This window comes from Rhipicephalus microplus, chromosome 2, assembly GCF_043290135.1.
Source record: "Rhipicephalus microplus isolate Deutch F79 chromosome 2, USDA_Rmic, whole genome shotgun sequence".
NCBI lineage: Eukaryota > Metazoa > Arthropoda > Arachnida > Ixodida > Ixodidae > Rhipicephalus > Rhipicephalus microplus.
The window spans coordinates 281,543,626-281,566,959 of NC_134701.1; the positions used below are offsets into that span (position 1 = coordinate 281,543,626).

Genomic DNA, 23,334 nt, shown 5'->3' on the forward strand with positions numbered 1-23,334 from the left:
CACTTATTCCTTGGTGCGCCCCTATGCCGTGCCTCATATTCACGTCGTAGTTTTGATACGTGAAAGCCCCGAAATACATTAAAAAGATAAGCGTTATTAAATGGTTCTCTTTGACATACGTATGTACAATATTTCTACCTAATGAATGTGACGGCACGCTGATACAACAATCTCATTGTTTTGCAGTGCGGAAGGGCTTGGAAGATGTGACGCTCGCGCTGTTCTCCGTGTCAGCCTGTACATTGAGCAAACAAAGGTTTCTCAAGTTCAGTAATTTACCGAGAGCAACTAAATACGCTGCTGAAACACACCAGCATTTCAGGCTAATTCTCTCGTCTGTTCAGCTCGTTATGAGCGTTTTACGTATGCGAACAGGTTGATGTAATTATAATATACCGGGTTTTAGGCGCCGAAACCAATATGTGATTAGGCACGCGGTATAGTGGACGTCTCTGGAAATTCCCACCATATATGGTGTTCTTCAAAGTGTGCTCACAACGCACTTCACCTCAATCGAATTGCGACCACCGCGGCTGGTATCGAACCCACGACCGTCGGGTCAACAGCCGAACACCGTAACTACTGTGCCACCGAAGTGGACGAACACGTCGCTGTCTTCAACAAGGTTTACTGTGCGACTCCGGGATCTTCTTGTGGTGACAAGCATATATGAAGGTCTATGGTACCAACGGCTTACTCTCCAATAAGTTTATCTGCATTCCGGCTGCCATGACATTTTCTTGGTGTGCGTGAATCCAAGCTTTTGCGATAAAACTGATTGATTTGATAGATATGTGGGGGTTTAACGTCCCAAGACCATGGTTTATGAGAGACGCTGTAGTGGAGGACTCCGGAAATTTAGACCACATGGGCGTGCACCCAAGTCTGAGCACACGGGCCTACAACATTTTCGCCTCCATCGGAAATGCAGCCGCCGCAGCCGGGATTCGATCCCGTGACCTGCGGGTCAGCAGCCGGGTACCTTAGCCACTAGACCACCGTGGCGGGGCTTGCGATAAAACTGCAATATCGCGGTCTTGCTGCCGATATAATACAAAGGAGCGCAGTATTATAGTATAATGTATTTTATTTATAATGACACCGAGGTTTAATGGGCAGGTTCTCCATTCCCGGGCCTCACTGGTGAATGCAGACGCTATAGTCTCGGTCGAGAATGGCCGCTGGTCCTCCCACGCCGTGCTGCGAGGGGAATGAAAAAGATTATATTTAATTGATGTTTGCTGTATGGTGGAGCTTGTTAATTGATGATGATGATGATGATGATGATGATGATGGTAGATTTTAGTGGCGCAAGGGCAACTCAGGCCAAAGAGCGGCAAACACAACTCAAATTGGTATTCGAGCTTACGAAACATGCGTCAGCCGACAAGTCTCAAATGGCGCGTAGAATACAAGGATGGATTAATAACATCATAGGGCTCTTACATGCCAAAACCACGATATAGTTATGAGGCAAGCCAAGGAACGAAAGTTCCTTGGATACCGCCGTTATTCCTTTTGGGCTGTTGTAAATATGATATGAGTGACCTTCCAAAAATGCACTGCCGAGACTGTCACGTCAGCCTATGTACGCCCCCGCAATAGTCCAGAAACCTCTGAGGTGCAAGGTCCCTCCGCTGCAGATGTCTATAGTTTGTTGCGATAAAGCCCGTTTAGTGGTCTTCCTCCCTGGCAACATGATTGGTTTGTCTTTACCGTGCAATGCTCGTGGACGCCGTTTATGCTTGGGAATCCGTGAGGCCATTGGTTGATCTTCTCGTAAGGTCGACCTTTATGCCAGCGTTCAATAAATGCCTTTAAAAGCCTTCTTTTTTTTTCTTCTCTCGTCCTCGATCTACATTGCGCTGTTGTGGTTAACACATAATGTGATTTTGACGGTGAAGAGTTGCGTGTAAGGACGAAGCTTTCCGCTGGCTGGATAGGCGGGGTGGTGTCCATGCAATGCGCGTGCAAGATAGCGCATCCGCAGATAGCGCATCCGCTTTGCAGGTCAGCTAACCCGTCCGCCCTCAACGCTGCGCTTGTGTCGCAAAAGCTGGCCGGAGGTGCGCAAACCAAGTCATTCTCGTTGAACGCGAGGGCCTTCTTGAACGTGTTCACGGGCCAGCTGCCTGCACGCCTCATCGAACACTTCCGCATGGACAACACCACCTTCGCCGAGGCACGCAAGAAGCTCAGTGCTCTCAATGTCTCACTTCCAGGTATGCACGTAAACAGGCAATAATTGTTTTACGTACGGAAGGAAATCGCTGATGGCATTTGACGCCCGGAAGTAACTCGTACAGTGGCCGAAAGTGGCCGCAGGTGGACATTACGGTTGAATTCTTTGTCATCTGTAAGGCTTTCGAACGAGTGTATATATGTGGCCGCCGCAGGCGGTAGTCGAATTATGAACTCGTCAGCAGCAGCAGAGCCACGAGAATCATTCAATGCTTTACCATACCGACATTTATAAACGTTGGGCCATACCAAACGTGCCATCGCAGGAGCTGTCATTCTTATTCTCCTGTCATTCTTATTCTCTTTCTCTATCTCTGCATGGTCAACGTAATAATGTAGCGTGGAAGTTTAATTATTGTTGTGTTCCAAGCATCCCTGTGTCACGAGCGAGCCTCCGAACCCGCGAAGGACCGGATGCTGAAACTGCTTACAGATGTTGACTCCTCCCCTTCCGCCGCTCGGCGCAAACGAGCCACCGTCGTTTCCCCCGGCAGTTCGGCCGCCGCCTCCATCCGAATAGAAATAAACTTGTTTTTAACCGTTCGAGGCTGTCTGAGCTTTTTGGACTACCGCGACCAACGCGTACGTCTATGGGCTGACGACAACACCGGACATAACAATTATGTACCGCGATCTTGTGAACTTACATACGTAGTGCCTTACGGAAGGAGCTGTTGTACCAATTCCGCTCATTCAAAGATTGTAGAGGGCTGAAACCTCTCTCTGCTTGGAGTCGTCGCTGAGGATGTTGTGCCCACACATCATGCAATTTATTTTTTTATATTCAGGTTAGCAGATTAGAGGCCGCTGGCTTCCCTAGATTGGTCATTAATTGATTGATTATTATGTGGGGTTTAACGTCCCAAAACCACCATATAACTATGAGAGGCGCCGTAGTAAAAACCTCCGGAAATCCTGAAACAACGAAGCGATGATGTGCTTCCCGCTACGGCCTGCCTTTGGTCCCGAACTTTCCGGGTGTAAAAATAGTAAATAAACAGGTATTGCAATGTCAGTGGTCCCCAGCCGCCATTATCGTAAGAAACGTCGATGGTCATAATCGTACACATTCAATATTGACGAGCTGGCTAGGTTAGGCTCGAATGATTGTACAGACTATGCTCGCCCCCTCAGATAACTAAGGGGGGGGGGGGGAGGCTTACAGTTGACACCTGGTGCGAACACCTGTGGCCTACGCCATGCGCTTTGGCGAGCGTCAATGTGCGTAAATACATGTTCAGTGTACGTAAGTACATACATTGGCGCTAATCCAGCAAAATCACGAGGGGAGACACAAATTAGACCATGGCGGACATTTTATTTTTTTAATGTGGGTTGCTTTATTTACACAAGAACTAAATAATGCTTCGAAATAAAATTAAAAAAAACGAGCAATACGTCCGAGCTCGACTAACTACATTGTTTTCTTTGAACCGATCGAGCGCCTTTTGAAACTTCTATAGTCTCACACAGCTAAAGGGTACTGAATACAAGTACACATTGCAAATAGCCAGCCTTTAGAAAAGGTGTATGCATTATACTAAACTGTCAAGTAAATTAAATATGTGATGTAGTAGAGCTAAACGTCAATGGGGAACCCTTGCAAGGCGTGTGTGTCCCCCTCCTCCCACAGCCTGAACACAAGAGAGGTCCGGACACCCCTGAGCCCCCCCTCCTCCCGCCATGATTTACGCCAATGATATACTGATATACGTTATATGATACTTCTAGATAGCATACAGTAACCCTATAGTTGTGACGGTTGGTCATTATTCTTGTTCATGCACTTCTGCAGGTGACCTGATGTCCTTGAAGTCGTTGACGCCGATGCTGGGCAACTCGTCCGAGTGGCAGCCCGGCCGGTCGACGCCGTTCCTGCTGAACGTGCTGTCCCTACGCGCGCTGCTGTCGCCGTTCCTGCTGGACGCACTCACGCGACCCGTCAAACTGAATGACAACGAGCTTGCGCCCTTCCTGGTCCCACAGAGGCTCACCGAACCCGTGCTACGGATGCACCTGAAGGCCGTTGCCGTACCACTGGGCGCCCTGACGCCACCCTTCTTCCACGAGAGCTTCCCGCTCGCCGTCAAGTTTGCAGGTCTCGGCCGCGGCTTTGTCGATGCCGCGCTCAGGTGAATTTCTCAGGTTCGTTCCGACCACAGCGCAGAAGATTTGGAATTATTTATTGCGATGATTGGAGCCCCGAAGATGTATGAGGTGTTAATCGTAGTCTAGGGTCATCGTAATAAACACAATTCCCTGGTTCCAACAAATAGTCAGAACGCTGGGTCTCCAGGTCCGAGTTACAGCTCAGCTTAACCCCAACGACAGCGTTAGTGTAAGGAGTACACACCCACGAGGAGCAGTAAGGACCACGTGGGTGCCGCAATAGACGAGGGTGCTGTATTCGATGTGTCGAAGTTTTAAACGCCTTCAGCGATCTCCGTGGATGTTGGGACTGACTATGGCGCTCCTCATCTATGCTGGCGCTACATTGAATGCCATGCGCTATTATCTTGGCAGGCTCGCCCACATGCTCACGCAAACGGGAACATCTTCGTGGTGACTGCTTGCCAAGACTTCAAATAAATACCAGTGCGGGATCGAGTCCACGTAGTTTTCTCGCGCGACCACATGATCGATCATCGACGCCGTCTTATTGGTTAAACAAACCGCCATGTCGTGTACGTAGAGCTGTCGGTCCCGAGGCAGAGTTCCGAGATCACGACGGACGGCGGTTCAGTTGGTGGTCCGAGAAGAGCCAGGCGAGATTCCACAACGCCACCCGCTGCCTGGGCCTGCCCGACTCCGAGGAGCTGTGGCGCGCTGCTGTGTCGGTGCGCGTGTCCTGGGACATCTTTAGCCTCCTCCGCCGGGCTGACGAAGGAAGCGCCCTCTTCAAGGTCGGCCTACCTTTCGAGAACGACGTCAGCAGACTGTTCTTCGTCACCTACTGCTTCTTCCTTTGCGCCAGGGAGGACAGACCACAAAGGCACGTCGTTAGCGCTCATTATTTACACGGTCAAGAGTTTGTTGTTATGCTGCCACAGCTAGGCGCGTCTGTGTATTTTCGCTAAGTAATTATCATAAGCGTACGCAACAATATAATAATTGTTGGGTTTTACTTTCCAGAACCCTTCTATGACTATGAGGGACGCTGAAGAAGTGTACTTTATGCACGTGCCTGCGTTTGTTCCTGTGTATATACATATGAATAAATGAAAAAAAATCTTGGATGTTTGACCCACTCCCCTGGCCAACGCCGGTGGCCGTGGGATCGAATGTGGCATGAACATGTGTCGGCCACATTACCAAGAATGCGAAATGCGAGAGGCCCGTGTGCTATTTAGGCACACGTTTAAAGAGCCCCAGGTGGCTGAAAATTCCGGAACTCTTCCACTACAGAATCCCTCATTAACATATCGGGGGTTAGGGATATGAAACAACAAGTATTGTCAATGGACTATTTTCAATACAAAGTATTGTCTTCATGCTATGTGCGTTCTAATGTAGTCTTTAAAAAATGCCTGACCTAATTCAAGCGTACACTTTTTTCACCAGGACGATAATGCATTCTATAGACACTATGCCTTATGTCACAGTTAGACATTGTATCTAGGTGAGACACTACGCCTTAAAATGTGTGCTGCGTGTGCCACGAAAAGTATGTGTGACTCCTTTGGGGTATTCCTGACTTGCCACGTATATGACACTATTTAAAGAGGCAGGTTAACTCTCTGGTAGGTCACACGACTCTCACAACTGAGTGCAATGACCTCCAATAAGAGGTGAAGTGTATTTTTAATAGACTGATACATAAGTGGCATTTGAGCCAGAACTCGCAAAAAAGGACTCAAAGGACTCTCTCTTTTTTAAAGTGACGCACTCCGCTTGCATTCATTCTATACGCAGGCCTTCCACGAGGGACCTGTGCAACGTACCTCTGAAGAACATGGTTGACTTCGCGAAGGCCTTTAACTGCAGTGCGGCCTCAAACATGGCGTCTTCACCACGCTGTTTCGACTAGGACCAAGCGTCGACGGCGTGTTGACGCCCAGATCCCGTTTCGTGTTTTCTCTATCTCAACTGCACCGATGTATATTTCGACTTATATGCCTATATGACTTGACTACCGAGCGATATCGACATCGCAGACAGCGTCCGATACATGAACCCTTCACGGCACTCAAGCTTTATGTATATAGAAACGTGTTGTGCATTCAAATGACTTGTTTACCACGATGAATGTTACACGTTGAGTCGTTGTAGCCATTACCATTTTCTATAGTTCCTCTCTGAGCATGGCGAGAACAGATACCAGGCATCTATGCTTGTTAGTTTATATAAATTGTGACGTCGTTTGAACGTCCGCTCCTTGTTGCTGTGTGATCAAGCGCTTGCCCCTGCTCTGTGTGAATGCTGTTTATTTTATTTTTTTACTTTCTTTTTCTGGACGACACATATAACCTGCCAGCACGAGGAGGGGCGAGTACCGCAAGGACATGACATATTCATGCTAATATAGTGCTGACCTGACTCGAAGATTCTACTTTATAGCATTTAGGAGCCACCCCAATTACGTACGTATTGTCGCGAGAGCAATGTTTCGCGGAAAACCTTGTTCTTTTTCGGATACAGCTGGAGCTTGTTCTTTGCCAGATGCCTTTGTTAGCGGCGCCGTTTAACTTGTCTCGGGGAGCGCGCCTTGAGGAAGAAGGAGTCAACAGAAAGGGCTGCGTCTGGTCGGTCTCTGTGCGCTTGGCGCCAAGGGAGGCGCCGCGTCGTGCTTTGGACCAGACCGCAGAAATTGGGTGCCTTTCTCCTTCTTCTAACCACTAAGCCCCCACGCTTCAAACGAACGAACCGCCACTTCGGTCCTCCGGGGACAAAGGGCACCTAAATTTGAGCAGTCGTTAGCGCGTCAAGGCCGTTTCAGAGAACACGCCCGTTTCAGAAGCTGCCACGGTGTTGTCGCAGACAGGCTGCAGGCAACCACATGTTGATTTGATTATCCTCGGCTTGCCCGGTTGGTCCGCGCCACTGGGGACGCTAAGAAAAACCCTATTTAAGCGGCGACTTGGTCTCTTTTTGAAGTGAGCGGAGTCGGGGTAAACAGCGGATCTCACCACCGGAGACCATGCCATGCAGGCCGAGGGGTATGCCACCATTTTTTATGTTTTGTCTTTGTGACCTAGTGCATTTTGTAAATTGAAGTTTTGTTAGCTAAATAAACCCCCAATGAGTGCTCCCCGAGATCATCGTGTTGACTTCTCATCGATTGCCTCCGTGGAGTTTCACCCACACTTATTCGTCTCCCTGGTCGTCCGATGCGTCTAACTTTGAACAACCCCGACGTTTCGCTACAGTATATTGAAATGGCTCCGATCGTTCCTCCGTGCGTGTAAACGTTCGGAAAAAACATATCGTGGATATGAATGCTTCTCTCCCCCCCCCCCTTTTTTTTTTGCTTCGCTTCACTTAGCAGAGAGCATTCACAATTCGATCCGCGTAATCAGAAATGTTTCTTGACTGGAACCTAATTTTCCACTGCCTCAAAGAAGCGCGTTCAAAAAGAGTTTATGCTGCCCTGAAGGCGAGGGCAAGTCAAATTCAAGTCGAGGAACGTTTCTGAAGACGGGGTTAGATATCTGATCACGGAGTGTAGCCTGTCACCCCATTATCTCCAAGGAGCTGTGGGACGATGCCGTCTGGGACGGGCCTCCCGAGATACGCCAGATCTTGGTTCGACGGGCCCGGCCTGTTGCCGAGATCATCATAGGGTACCCGGTCTATAGGTTCCCTCCCACATGCTTAATTTATATTTAATAAAATGTTTTCTCTCTGCACATAGTTTAACCTTTTTTTTTACGTCCATAATTGCACGTGGTAGTCACGCCTGATGTACGCGTTAGGTTGGTGAGGTTACTGCCGTCCCTGAACGGAAGCGGCAGGCAGCGCACTTTTTACAGGGAAAGCTGTTATGAGATCAGAGCACGGGTCACGCGCGGAGCCGTAGTTGTCCACCGCAGGTGTCCGTAACCAGTACAGAAAAAAAAAAACTAAATAAAAGCACTAATGCCAGCCTGGTATTCTATAAAGCACTGAGCCACGCCGGAATTCGAAACTCGTTTCTAAACTGGCCTTAGCCAGGCGTGATGTCGGGAAAGCAATCGCGTTCATGTGAGTAATAAAGCGTTTTAGAACATACAAAGGAACCGCCAGGCATCGCACAACGGGAATTGCGTAACGAGTGGATCGTACAATGCTACAACCCATTAGAAAACTCGTTCTTGATACCCCCATCAGGCATGATTCTTCATCGTCGTCAGCCACTGTATAAAAAATTGCACAAAATTCCTAACAAGTGTGTGTAGCGTATACCACGCTTCTACAAAGAATAACGAATGAGAGCATAGTGAATGCTGGCCTATAAGACACAGAAATTATTATTTATGGCGTAGTGGGTACCCAGCTGTGTGCTTGCAGCAGTTAGTGTTTAAAAAAGGCTCTGAAAGGCCGTTCTTTTAGCTTTCGCTGTGACATGTGCTGCGCGTTCCGCACAGACCTGGCGCTTTTTGCACCTGCGCATTCCTGAACACAAGCGTCATACCCTCATCTTGCCAGCGAGATGAAAATAAAGCAAATGTGGCGTTGTCGACCACATGCCCAGGGCCGAAAGTATCTCTCAATTCACATGTGCGATACCCGAGCTGCCTCAAGCACACGCAAGGCACCTGCGCATAGCGCGTGCAGGAAGTAGAACACGAGATTCAGGTGTCTGCAGCAATTGTGTCATTGCAACCCGTGGCGCAGAGAGATCTCGCGAGAATCCAACGTAACCCGAGTGAACGTCGGTGTCGGTGGCATTCCGTGCTTCGATGCCGCGCTCGTCGCGAGAATCGTTTTCGTCTGAAAGGAAACTCGGCTGACGCAACGGCGGAAGCTCGGGTTCTGCGTGATGCGGCGTCGCATGACTTTCGCTGTTGGCAACGACGCTGCTGGAGATCCCGATTTCGAGTGATCGCGGCTTGTTCCAGACTAAACCTCCAGAAACCTGGAGAGTTGTACGAAACGGTTTAAAAACACGCGTTAAGGAGATCTCAGTTGGAATAAAGAATAATAAAATCACTTTTTACATCAGAAACAACAGTGCGATAACGAATAACACGGAACAAGAAACAGACCAGACATGAGCCCTTTGTTCCGTCCTGTTGATTATCGCGCTATGGTTCCTGATGGAAAGAAGTGTACAGACGGGTCCACTATTAAAGGGGACACTTGCGTGAGCAGCATGTTTAGATTTCGCTATCTTACGGAATCATAGCGGCTTAGATATGCATAAGACTACTGGCGGTTAAAAGTTCCAACTCCTCTTGACAGACTATTCACTTGCACGAAGATAATTTCCTAATCCACTTGCTCTTAGAGGGCCAGTAATATTGATGGTGTGTATTCGTGTGTTCCCTTTAACAGTGGACCATAATGTACAACATTACCATGTAATATGAACTACCGACGCCCCAAACGTCAGCGTGAAGCGTGGAGCAAGAGGGAAGTGTTTTGCGAGCGGGTGGAGAAGTCGGAAGCTGGTGCGGGTGATAGAGAGAGTGACGTCAACGCACAATCGCGACTTGACCTACTTGGCACCGCTCCAACACCATGAGGCGAGGGGGTTTGTGCGAACGCACGGGACATCGTTGCACAGGCTAGTCAAGGAGCTGCTTCGCATCTAAGAGGATTCCTGCGACTCTTTCTTTCTGACCAATCCCTATGGTACGCGCAGTGACGTAAGCTTGACCATGGGCAGCTTCACGTACCACTGAGCTCGTCTATTGCCTTTTTACCCTATACGAAACAGCGCCTTGACTCCCAGGGGGGTGAAGGAGTTCCGGCTGCGCAGTATGCATTTTCCTGTGCTGTCCTCTGCCATTTTATAGAGCCCGAGATTTACTGAGCCGTCTCGCTACTTCACCGCTATAGGGAAAGGGTGTTCCTCGAACCGCGCTACCTCCCCGCGCCGTTTTGACGTGTGCTCATGTCGGGGATGCCCTGCTCGGCCGTTGGCATGCACGCCGTTGATGTTTCGCTGCCGTCGTGCCACATTGACAAAGTGAGCGGAGTAACGACCACGGTCTACGCCTTCTTTCTACATATAGCGTAGAAGGATGGCGAGATGAAAATGCGAAAATTTGAAACCAGCCAACTTCCATATTACGTATTCTAAAAATTCTTGCGGCAGCATGGTCACATAGCAAATGTGCGCATATTTTCCTTCATAACAATATTTGGACCTTGGGGATGTTTACTGACCTTTTAAATGGGCCCTGCAACACTTTTTGAGGATGGTCAGAAAACGTTGCCGATCGGTAATAGAGGCTCCCGACAACACGCGAGCCAAATATTATAGCGCAGGACGCGGCCTAGAATTCACAATAAATTATCAAAGTCAGCTAAAAGTAGCGGTCTCTTCTCTAGACAAATCACAGAGAAAAAGCCTAGTAAGCCCATCCATCAGCCATTGGCTGATTTGAACATGGCGCGCTCGGTTAATACTGAGGTATTAACACTGAAGTATCAACACAAGGTATCAACACAAGAGGCTTTAATCAATACTGAGGTGTCAATACTTTTATCAATACTGAGGTATCAACACAAGAGGCTTTAAACAATCTTCAAACACACCTATCATTTGAGTCGCAATTGAGTGGAACATAGAAGGGTTGCAATTTAGAAGAACCAGAAAATCATCTACGTATCTGAATACTTTAACGCTCTGTTAACGCTCACACAGGCTCAAGAAAATCGGAAAACGAGTTGGAGTTCGTGTCCTGTTCTCGGCACCGTCCAAATTAATCAGCCTCACCAAATCTACAAACCCCCTGAAAACGCAGTCATCATCGGAATGCAGAGTTCAACATAGAAACAGGTATGCAGCATGCTCCCGGGAAGTTGTCTATAGGACCCCCCCTTTCATGCGATGCTTGTTATGTCGGAACGACCGGAAGGTGTCTGAACGATGGACTGAGAGAACACGCTAACAATGTTAAAAACGGGAAAGATGGTTTTCTTGCTCAGCACTGCACTGAGTGCAACTGTGTGCCCCTTTTCAAGGACACAGCGACGCTGTACAAGCACAAAGATGAGCGCATCCGAGTCTTTGTCGAGGCCGCGCAGATGGCGCGCGTACAGGTGTCTTGCATTAGCAAGCCCTCCGTGCACATGTCTCTGTCTGAGAAAGAACTAAGGTTCCTCGAAGGTTTTGGTGCACTCAAGTAGTTATATTATCTTTACTATTCTTAGAAGTGTGGCAGCTTGGGCTAGTTGGTATGGCATGACGATAGTTATAGCGCGAGAACAAAACGACGACACAGAGACAAGCACAAGGAAACAGCAGGGCGTCGTGCCGCTGCTCCTTATCTCCACAAATTTAGGCGGCTGCCTTTCTTCCGTTCTGGCGGCCGCGGCAAAACGGTAACCCACCAAACGCAACACCTCCTTATCAGCGGCTTCGGCTAACCACGAGCGAGGGATGGTAAGACGAAATATAATCTATCAGAGGTAATCTCCACGTCATACAATTCTAGATTTGTCCCTGCATTCAGTGCGACAGGCCTCTACCCTACAATACATTATATGAGAACCGATATTACACGTCCAAAAATCGCCATATCATTACGAGAGACGCCGTAGTGGAGCGATCTGTAAATTTTGACCAACTGTGTTCCTTAACGCGCACTAAAATCACTCAGTACGGGCTTCTAGTATTTCGCCTCCGTCGAAATGCCGAGACCGGACCTTCGTGACGCAGCCGAGCACCATACCAACTGCCCCACAGCGGTGGACATAACTGAGAACTGAAAGTAGCGATGGAGGTATTCCTCTCCGTATAACGGAGCTTATCTATTATATGTAACTTCCTTCACATGGCATGGTGTGACCAATAAAAATAAGAATGCGACCTATGGCCAGAAGCGTATCTAGCCACTCACTTTAGGGGGGGGGGGGGGGTCACCTAAAGTAACACCGGAGAGGGGAGCGTGGTCATCACTATTTTGTTTTTACCAGCAGAAAAACACCTTCGCAGCATAGACACTCATAGTGGTTTCACTCCTCGGACTACTGTGGCCGTGTCCATCTTTTTTACCTTCTCGTTACTTCCGTACGTGGCTGTCCCTGCGCCCCTATCTCTCTTCCTGCTCCTCTCTCTATCTCTATACCTTTAATTCCTCCCTATCCTTTTTAATCCCTCCTTACCCCCGTCCCCTGCGCAGAACTGTGGAGATCCCCTCCATTGAGAGAGAGGCAGTAACGGAACTGCGCTTATTTCTTCATTTTCTCCTTTCAGAAAAAGTCACGTATTTCACTCATTTTTCTAAAATCCGAATTGGTGATAAGAGGTGGACTGCGAGCACTGAATTCAGGAGAAGAGCCGATCGCCTCCACCACCCACCCTCTGGATCCGCCACTGGCTGTGGTCAATAAAAAGAGACCCACTTTACCGCTGTCCACATTGGGAGCCGACCGCGGACAGCGGTACTAATCAAGAAATCTGCTTTTTTATTGAAACGAAGCTATCTGTGATGTTGGCTGGCCGGTTTCATTGAACCTTTCTCAGTAGTGTACGAGCTCAAAAGCCTGCGTGCGTATGTCAATGCCATTATAGCGTTTGCGTAACTGTCGCATAGCGTGGTGGTTCGGTTTCAACATTTCTCGCCATTATTGATTACGACATATTCATGCAAAGAACGTAGTAATCATGTCCCGGCCGCGGCGACTGCATTTTCGGCGGAGGCGAAAATGCTTGTGGCCCATGTGCTTATATATTTAGGTGCTCATTAAAGAACCTCAGGTGATCTAAATTTCCAGAGGCATCCACTACGGCGTCTCTCATAATCATGTCGCGGCTTTGGGACTTTAAACACCAAGAGTTAATTTATGGGAGTTTATTTATGGGGAAATTATACATCTCACATCAATATTAGGCATGTTTCAAATAAAAGTTATTAAAGCAATATTCTAAGCCTGTGGCCTACTGGCGTATTGGGAGGGTGAACACATAAGAATAAAGCAAGATAACAACAAATAATTGGAAATTTACTGCATTATATTGGTATACTTTGTTATATAGGTAGACTACTAAAGTCAATAAAAAGAGAAAAGTTTTCGCCACATTTAATTCTCGAGGTCGCGCCTCCAGTGTGGTCGCTATCAACGATACCATTTTATAAAGTCATGGCGGCAAGCTCGCATTTCAAGTGCGAAACAGCTTTTGCTCGCGGCTGTGTCCGTCCCTTGGCGACCGTCTGCTGGCCCACTGCGCATGCTCCAACTCTCCCTCTCCTTGCGTGAGCGCAAGGAGGTGGGAGAAGGTGGGGTGGGGGAGGTGGCAGAGCGCTGCCTCTGCTTCGCTTCTCCTCTCCCGTTTATCTCTCCACCATAGCTCCGTTGCAATCTTCTAGCAGCACTGGCTGTTCCTCTCCCACATGGTTCACCCTTGCTTCCGGACTGCTGCTTGTGCTGAAGACGACTGTGTCACTGCTTACCTAATCCTTTTCTCTTCTTTCCACTTTTCTCCTATTTCCCTCCCCGCAGGCACTGCGCCGCGCTCCCGACCGGGCTGCAGAAATTATGTGCCTTTCTCCTCTTCTAACCACTACCACCACCACCACATGGTTCCCTTTAGTGGGAGATGGTGTACTTTTTTCTCCTCCCTATCCTATAACTACCAGTGTGCGTCATACTTGGGCTACACGATTGGTAAACTTGTAGGAGGTGCACATCTCCCATCCTAGTAATTCGACTAAAAGAATCACCGCGTCTTCTTCGGCCTCTGCACGGTGCACCATCTTACCGATATCAAGAAGCCCACTGGATCTGGCCTTTCAAGACGCTATCTGAAGCACGAAACAAGGCACAAGGCGTCAAAACACCACTGGGTGAAGTGGGTACGTTCATGGTGTCAACATAGTCGCAGCTTCAAGAGTCTTATCAGCCGCACGTTCACCGTTCCTGGGATATGCCACGACAGACAGGCTTGTACGTCTGATAAGAAGAGTCAGTGCGGTGAAAGCAGGAAGTCGGTTGGATGTTTACCTGTCTCTACTCCAGCAATGCACCGCGAGGTCGGTGCTATACATCTTTACATCTGATGGCGCTGGTTGTTCGCATCCCCGAAGAATCTGTTCGTTACGATGCATGTAGCTGTATCTTCAAGACTGTGGAATGCTGAGCCGGTTACTGTGCCAGCCGCGCTGTTTGCATCGTGCTCACGCACCTTTAACTGCTAAGTTTCTTGCAAAGATTGCTACAGGAAACTCCCGCGCTAGTATCCATGTCACGCTGGAAGTTTTACTGTTCCTGAAGTAAGAGCTTCTCGCAAAATTGTACACCAGCAGAGGTGAAAAGCGCTCGCCCCTATACTTCAATCGCCTCAGAAATGTAGACTTGAAAGGCTCGAAATATTCGCTCTAAATCACGCTTCTTTACCGACCAATCGGTGGTACAAATAATATGAAACGATTATGAAAAGAACAAAAAAAAGAGAAGCGTTGAGGCCCGCGGCTCTCATAGATACGCATTACATGCGATGATGAACTATTGGAGCCACAAAGAAGATAAACAGATGTAAGGGACTGTGTTTATTTAACTTAGCAATTTTAATTTGGTGTAAATATGAGAACATATTATATTCGGCATTAGAAAGTTGTTTCGCGAAAGTTTTAGAATTCAATTCTCAAATTTCATAACGGAACCACCCTGTATTGTGTCATTTGCAACATACACTTACGTTACTGCTATAGTGGTTTCATATTCACGCTATGTTTTGCGAACTTTAATATATCAATCAGATTTCGCCATTCCATTTCGCGATATCCAGCCCCGTCATACTGCTTTTTTAATATTGACCTTGCAGATGCCCATCATCGTCGCGTGAAGTCAGCCTACCAGAACGTTGGCCATCTTCAAGCCTGGGGATAGCCTGCGCCGGCAATAATGCCGTTTTCTCGATCGATGATCATCATCCATCGATTATCATCATCGATAGTGGCCGTAATATCTATGCCTCTATTATAATCACATGAATGGACGTATAAATATGTATATTGAGTGTTCTACTTCGGAGTGTCGTCTGCTCAACCTCAAGCGAATTATCGATCAGCAATGAACGTCGCCATGCCAGCATACCGCACTCTATACGTCGCGAAACAATAATTATATGCTTGCACATGACCACCACACGCTGTCATTCTAACTGTCAAATACGCCAGCCTTATAGACCGGGAAGTACGGCACTCTGAAGACGAGTCTGGTTAGATGCCTAATGTCGTTTGTTTGCTTTGACGGCGACGAACCAGACAGCGCATCGCATTTCTTCGACTTCGACAGGCAGTCGAGCTATAGTGAGCACGCCATGAGAACTTTTCTGTATACACACCGCCCACCGCATGAGTTTAACAATATCGAACGTGAGACCTTGATTGATTGATTGATTGATTTGTGGGGTTTAACGTCCCAAAACCACTATTTGATTATGAGAGACGCCGTAGTGGAGGGCTCCGGAAATTTTGACCACCTGGAGTTCTTTAACGTGCACCCAAATCTGAGTACACGGGCCCGAGCGTGAGACCTGAAAAGCGGTATAGATACAAGGTACACATTTATCGATTGTTAATCACGAACCTAATCACGGACTGCATCAATTACCGAAAATCGAGTGACATATTGGGTCAGAAAACGAGGGAATCAAGAAATCGTACACCGCACTCGTGGCGTTGAACGCATAGCCCTTGCCCTAAATTATATTATGTATGCTTCGGTAGCGCACCGATAAACTATTAACCCCGGGGTATTTCGTGTGTACGTCATCGTGCAAAACTCAAACGACTATTATGTCTTTTCACCGATACCATGGATCACTGGACCAATTTTTATAAAACAATTCAAGCATTTCTATCGAAGAACGAGACGCACATTTGCCAGCACACACCTTCTACCGCTGTGGGTTCTGTATGTTTAAAGACAAGACGTTTTAATTCATTCATGTGGCGTCTTCACCGCTATATGATCTTCTCTTCTATCAACTATACATTTTTTTCTTCCTTTGAGTACAAAGGACTGTGTTCGGTAGTAGCTTGGGTGTCGATGCACTGAAACATTGCAGGAGCATGGCCGTGCACGCAACTTCTCCCAGAACGAACTGCCGCACCGAAATGACTTCGAGTTTGCAGCAGCGCGGAACAAAAGAGGCACGTGTGAGTTGCGCCACGCGCACAAATGAACCGTCGTTCGGGTTTCGCAGTGAATGGCCGGGACCCGTCGACGTACTGCGTCAAAAAGTAACAGCAGCTCTCTGTTGAGCTGGGTCGCGCACCTTGAAGCGGCCACACCAAGTCCCGCTACTGCATTCTTTGCCCCTGGCATAGACAACGTATAGCCACCATAACGTAGCGGCCTAATAATAACCTCTTCTCTTCCCTCGCCGACGTAAGGTCGTTCCCGCTGACCGGTTGCCAGCTGGCCTTTGGGTCCCAGTTCCGGCGCCCATTCCGGCGTCCTTCAGTTACCGCACTGGACGAAGAGAGGCTCGTTCTGCACGATACGCCCCATCGCGCATTTGTGGAGAGGTGAAAGCGATTGAACAGGGAGGGCGTCAATGCCACGCTTGTCAGCGCAGTGGACATTGCCTCCAGATGAGGCCGTCAATCATGGAATAATGCGCTTTTGTGACTGCAGTCGTTATCACAGGATTTCTGTCGGACGAGTATATTATGCCGCCGTATTTACTTTTTGAGCTCTTCTGAAAAAAAAAAAAAACACGAACTGGCCCTGACGCTGCATAATATTAAAACAAAAAGTAGGTATGGTATGTGGGGTTTAACGTTCCAAAACCACCATATAAATTTGAGAGACGCCGTAGTGGAGGGCTCCGGAAATTTCGACCACCTGAAGTTCTTTAACGTGCACCCAAATTTCAGCACACGGGCCTACAGCCTTTCCGCCTTCATCAGAAATGCAGCCGCCGCAACCGAGATTCGATCCCGCGACCTGCGGGTCAGCGGTCGAGTACGTTAGCCACTAGACCACCGCGGCGGGGCTTAAAGGGAAGGTAGCCGGGCAGTGGAAGAGGACTATAAGCGAGCAGCTTCATGAATGAGGACCCTGTTTATTCGAGGCCACTTCTGCGTGTTTTTGACGCAGCTGTGTTAATTTAACGATCCTGTATCTTTTTCGTGCTTTGTCGCTGATACGTCTTCGTTTGTCGCCAGCATCGGCCGGCCACCACCTAAGGAAGTAAGCTGAATTGCAGTGAAATCAGTTATACCGACCCGTTTTTATACTTGTGTGTAAATACATCATCTTAAAAACAACGCATCAACACGAGGGCGAAGACAGATACGACAGCACGTCAGAGCAACTTTTCCTACATATTTTAGGGATGAAGTAGAATAGATGTGATGACAAAGCGCTTTTAGAACTCGTTACCCGGTACGGACAGAAACTGATACAAGCGTCTAATTTGAAGCAACAATATTGTTCCCTCTAAAGGAATGAACCAACATAGGAGAGTGTCATAGGTTGGCCAACAATTAGCTTGCAGTCATGCGTATACACGGTCATCTAACTCCCACACGAATGAGATTGCCGTGTCTTAGAAAGCGCCCGTCTTCGTCGTTTCTTTTGCTCTGCTTCGTGATCCCCTACGCAATCTTAGCACATTAATACTTTCTTGAAAGTGTCCCCTAGGCTTTCAGTTTTATATTGTTTGTACACGAGCGTCTCATGTGCAAGGCGCTCTCCTGTAGTGATACAACTCTCGCAGTCTATACACATGATGTCAAAAATATACGCTAGAGAAGACGAGACGAAGTGCAGGCAACATACGCATACTTCGTTTTTCTCACATTAACCTAATCGGCTCTTTCACAATTGCAGAATCATCACGCTTGCCGCGAGAGGACGCTTGGTTAACGAAAAAAAAAAAAAAAACGCGCAGAAAGAACAAAAAATGCGGGATTCACCGCCGCCTGGGCCTTGACACCCCTGCACCTAAAGCAGTGAAGTCACAGATTGTGACCGTGCTGACTAGGCCCGGCTTATTTTGTCATCCACAAAAATTAAACACATTGTCTTCGGAGAGAGTCACCGACTTAACGTACCATGTTTCAGACTCTGAAACTTGGTACGCTATTGGCTAAATGAAGCTTGAAGCTTCATTGAGCCAATGTCTTCCCAAAACAAAATATACACTGCGAAACTCTTGACGTCAAGTGCGGAGATTTCGGCGCGAAATCTAAAAATTGAACTTCGATATACTCTAATAACAAACATGTGGTATTAAAATTAACATCATTGTAGATCGCAGACCATGATTTAGTAAAATAAACCGGTTCACTGTTTCACTTTATTGCGCTGTCTCAACCCAGAGAAAGCCTTCCGCCTCTAAAGTCTAAAGGCAGAAAAGAGAAAGAGAGATTGTCTTGCGTCAGTTGATCGAAGCCCGCCCGGGTTCATAAATCCATCAATACCGAATTCCCAGTGCTGCACCAACAATTATTTCATATTATGCGACACTAGAATGTCATTGGGTTCAACATTATGGTACGCAGAACGTAACTAAGCCTCGTCAACTATGCACCATCGCCTTTTGATACATGGAGCTGACCTATAGCGACAACCACGAGGAACGAGACAAGGTGCATGACACGTGATCGACGTTGTGACACTGCAAGTGTGAGCGCTTCGCATACTTTGCAGGGATATATCTATACGTGCCCACTGCGCCAACGTTTGAAGTCCAACTGGCACCGGGACTGCGTCAGCTGCCACGTAGGGCACGAGGCCTGCATTTAACGGCATTGCCGGTACTCCGAGAAAAGAGTTTAATTAAGACATCTCGTAATGTCAAGTCTACAAGAATGTAGAGGAATCTACCGTAAGCGCCGAAGGCTAGAAATCGACGCATTGCGCATCTCGGTGCGTACAAGACGAGCAACGAACATTTATATTTATCATGATAGAACAGCACAGCCATTTCTGGGATGCTCTTCTGAACATTGTCAAATCCCTCAATTCTGCCAACTTTTGTAATGGCGGCATTTTAGGCCAATCAAAGAGGCCGTAGCAGCTCTCTTGGCGAGTCAGAATTGCCCATTGGTGGAATTGACAGTGTGGCTGAATTCGACAGTGTATCGAGTAACATCACGGCAAAGTAACTGTTTACTTTTGGGAGTAAGCCACATGTGCGTACGCGTAATGCATTGGACAGCGAAAATTTGTGGGTGGCGGGTTGTTGCAATCTCCATTCTTTTCTGGCCACGCGAACTTGGCGAAGGTCGGTATAAAGAATGAAATAACCACCAGCCTTGCAAATGTAAAGAAAACACTGGAGCCGTACGTCAACTCTAGCATTTGAGTAAACTTAGGAAAGGAGTTTTTACCGCAGGTACGACCTGGCAGCCTGTTTGGCTTAACCTCCCTCATCCCTCACCCTTTCGAAGTTGTCACTCACTCCACATTCAAAGGATATCTTTAAAAATGTTCAGAAAAAACCCGATAATATCTATAGCGTCTATTAAAGACGTTTCGAGCATTGCAAAGTGTTAAATAATGCGGCACAGGACGTCAAAGGCAGAGGCGCAACCAAGGGATATAAGAACAAGCCTGTGCCCCACCCCCAGCCCGAATTATTATTATTATTATTATTATTATTATTATTATTATTATTATTATTATTATTATTATTATTATTATTATTATTATTATTATTTTGTCATGGCGTACATATGGTACAAATTGACACTGGACCCCGTCTGCCTGCTGAAGCTGCCCCACCAGAAAAAAAAAATTCTGCCTGCACCCTTGGTCAAAGGAGTGTGTCGAAATTTACCAATGGTTTGATTATTCTCTAGAGCAAGCCATGGGCGTCGGCAGGGGGGTGCAAACGGAACGCTTGCCCCCCTCAAGCCTCACCAGCACTTGCCCTCACCCCCAAGCTACACTAGTGTTCTCTCCCTCCACCAGACCCGATGTAACACTTGTTTGCACCCCCCCCCCCCCCCCAATAAAAAAAAGTACTAGCGACGACCATGGCGCAAGCTTACGAGCCAATGACGAAAAAATAGGTACGCACCATTGTCCCTTCGTTCCTTCTATGGGAACATTGCCCTGAGGAAGAATTAAAATTGGTTCGAGTCCCGGCTGCAGCGGCTGCATTTCCGATGGAGGCGGAAATGTTGTAGGCCCATGTGCTCAGATTTGGGTGCACGTTAAAGAACCCCAGGTGGTCGAAATTCCCGGAGCCCTCCACTACGGCGTCTCTCATAATCATATGATGGTTTTGGGACGTCAAGCCCCACATATCAATCAGTGAGGAAGAATTAAAGGGTTGGAATTGCGCATCGCCAGTTTACCGCCGTACGGTATTCACCGTCACTGCTGAACGGCTCGAACAGCGGAGGGCGTACGGGTTCTTGCCGTTCAGTTGCGTCTTGATGGAGACACACACACTCGTGACGCAGATGAGTCACTGCTGTGGCTCGGCAGCCCGTTCTGACAAGCGCTTGATACAACGCAGCTATGGAGCTCCGGGTTCTGTCTGCCGCAACCCTTAACCACCTGGGTTGCACAAATAGTTAGTAATAATCATATCTGGAGATTTACGTCTCAAAACCACGACGTTATTACGAGAGACGTCGTAGAGGGCTCTGGAAATGTCGACCATGTGGTGTTCTTTAACGCGCACTGCCATCGGCAAAATAGTTAAGTATAATAAACGAGATCTGTCTGTGGGCATGCATATCAGTGTACGCGTTATACACTGTAGAACGTTTTTTGTATTAGGAAAACGCAAACGGCCAGGTTTATAAAAGAACGCAAACAAGGCGTGTGGCACAGCGCACGCAAGGACCCCCTGAGTCGCTCAAACAGTATGAGTTCAAAACTCAGTGAAAGTCTATAAAAAAGGGCAAAAAAACTGCGTTTCTTCGCAACACGTCAATCTTGCAAGATTTATATATTACAATGCACATTTTTGTTGAGCAGTTAAACCTGGCCACTGCTTTCCCCATAAAAACGAATTCATAGAAGTATTATCACTGCCTGAGTATCGATCAGGATATATCCCCTTCCCCCCTCCCACAACCCCGAATCTCATGGACAAAATAAATTAACGGGAGATAAATCGTTGTAACAAGTATTTTTATGGTTTCCTAGTGCGTCTCGATATAAACACTACCGGTAACAGCGATATGTACGACCAAATTGATTGAGGGATTTTATATGCTGTGGGACGAAGACTGCCGATAAGGAAGGTAAAAAAAAGGTAAGAAAAAAATAGCTATGGCCCATGGACATGCCACTGAGTTTGTATAGTATCACGTGGGCCTCAACTTGTAAACGACAAAACATTCGGGACTCTTGATTAATTATGTTGTTAAAGATTTTCACGTCCCAGAAGTGCGTTGTCACGATGCCCCGGAACACAATTTAATGTGGGAAATTTCGGTGGCCATCGATGAAAACAACTCGGGTATATCATTTGGCGCAGCCCCCGTGGATTTCCGCATTCGACGCAGCGTGCCGCTCTTGGGCAGACGCAGCACAACGCGTAATATAGAATTACCCCCGCGCGTTCCGCTGATCAGCTGGGCATGCGTTGGTACATGCATGCAGCTACACACGTTTGAGGAACCGCAACAACTGCGCACTTGTCGCCCCAGCCCAACCCGCGGAATATGGCATATATGCGAGGCTGGAAAGCGATGCACGTAACTCGGGACTGCTTCTCATTGAAGTCAACAGCTTCGTCGAGGTCGTGTACTCTATTCGTCTTCCAGTTGCCTGCGCACACACTTCCATAGATCTTATGTTCCCTTACGTAAATTTGGGAGAACTATGTCGACGTTTGAAAACGACGCCGCATACTGACTAGCCGTCAGTATAATAATCGTCGGGGTTTATATAACGTCCCCGAAACACAGTGATCATGCATGGGACGTCGTAGGGGACAACGTTTATAGAACAGTCTGTTCTATAAACATTGGTTCTATAAACGTTGGTAGTGGAGGGTTCTGGAAATTTCGCCCTCCAGGGGTTCTTGACGTGAACCTAAATGTAAGTGCACGGGCCTATCGCATTTTCGCCTCCATCGAAGATCCGGCTGCCACGGCCGGAGTCCGCGACATAAGCTGCGAGGTCAGAGCAGTGGAATTTACACAGACCTAGTTTGTGTGGGGCTACGAGCAACGACCAAGACATGATACGTCTGTACGCGCGTGTGAAAAACAACACGCGTTTCACAAATGTTGTAACCAGATCTTTTTTTTTTTTTGTGGGGGGGGGGGGGGTTGTACCTTTACTATCTCTCCCCCCCCCCCCCCAGGCTACGCCATTGATATGTATATACACACAACATGGCATGGACATGAAAGTGTATAATCCTTCTCTACCGAAATAAAATTCCGACAAGTGACTATCGCTCTTGATGTGACTACGAGGTTATATGTATACTTTGTTCTTGACAGCTATATTTATCCTGTCCTTATCTGAAGGTCATTCTAGCTTCTTGCTTACGTTCAAAAGACGGACCAGAAAAGCTGCTTCCGTGAATCCGCAGAGAGCCGTGCAAAAGAAGTTCGTCACCTGCATGATATAAGACCGCATTTCGCAAGAAGACTGTAACATACAACTTTGACCTCATGTACTGTACTTCTGCCACATTTCCCCACTACATTCGTGCTTCCAAATATTGAAAGGAATATTCCTTCCAAATAGCTCCGGCGTTCCGTGATCACGCTAAATTTTTCACCACCCCACCCTCCTTTTTTTGCCTTGAAAGCTTCCATTAATTTGTACCTGTTTGCCGTTGGTGTTTAGCGCGCACTTCCCCAACGCAGTTAGCTGAAGCTCATCAAACGCCTGGTGTCGCAATAACGGAAGGACAAGTGGATGCTGGGGGTTCAGGAAGCCTTGGTGTTGTTTCCAAGGGATTAATCTTTTGTGTGTCATTTATTCAACATGGCGGCTGTAGATGTGCGCAGTTTACAGCTTTGCCAGCAGCTGACTAGCTATGGCCGCAATTGTCGAGACAGCAAA

At 47.6% G+C, this 23,334-nt stretch overlaps 1 protein-coding gene and 1 long non-coding RNA gene across 2 annotated transcripts; one reads left to right on the forward strand and one right to left on the reverse strand.

Moving 5' to 3' along the window:
* Positions 1-1,069: 1,069 nt before the first annotated feature.
* Positions 1,070-21,121, reverse strand: LOC119160096 (uncharacterized). The gene is made up of 2 exons (XR_005108238.2): positions 20,372-21,121; positions 1,070-1,200 (listed from the first exon to the last, which is right to left on the reverse strand). It is a non-coding gene; the product is annotated as an uncharacterized LOC119160096 (long non-coding RNA).
* LOC142780132 (uncharacterized) lies at positions 1,210-6,111 on the forward strand. Its single transcript, XM_075882142.1, has 3 exons — positions 1,210-2,222; positions 4,037-4,373; positions 4,934-6,111. The coding sequence occupies exons 1-3, from the start codon at positions 1,958-1,960 to the stop codon at positions 5,316-5,318; spliced, it is 987 nt and encodes a 328-aa protein (XP_075738257.1). The 5' UTR covers positions 1,210-1,957; the 3' UTR covers positions 5,319-6,111.
* Positions 21,122-23,334: the final 2,213 nt, after the last annotated feature.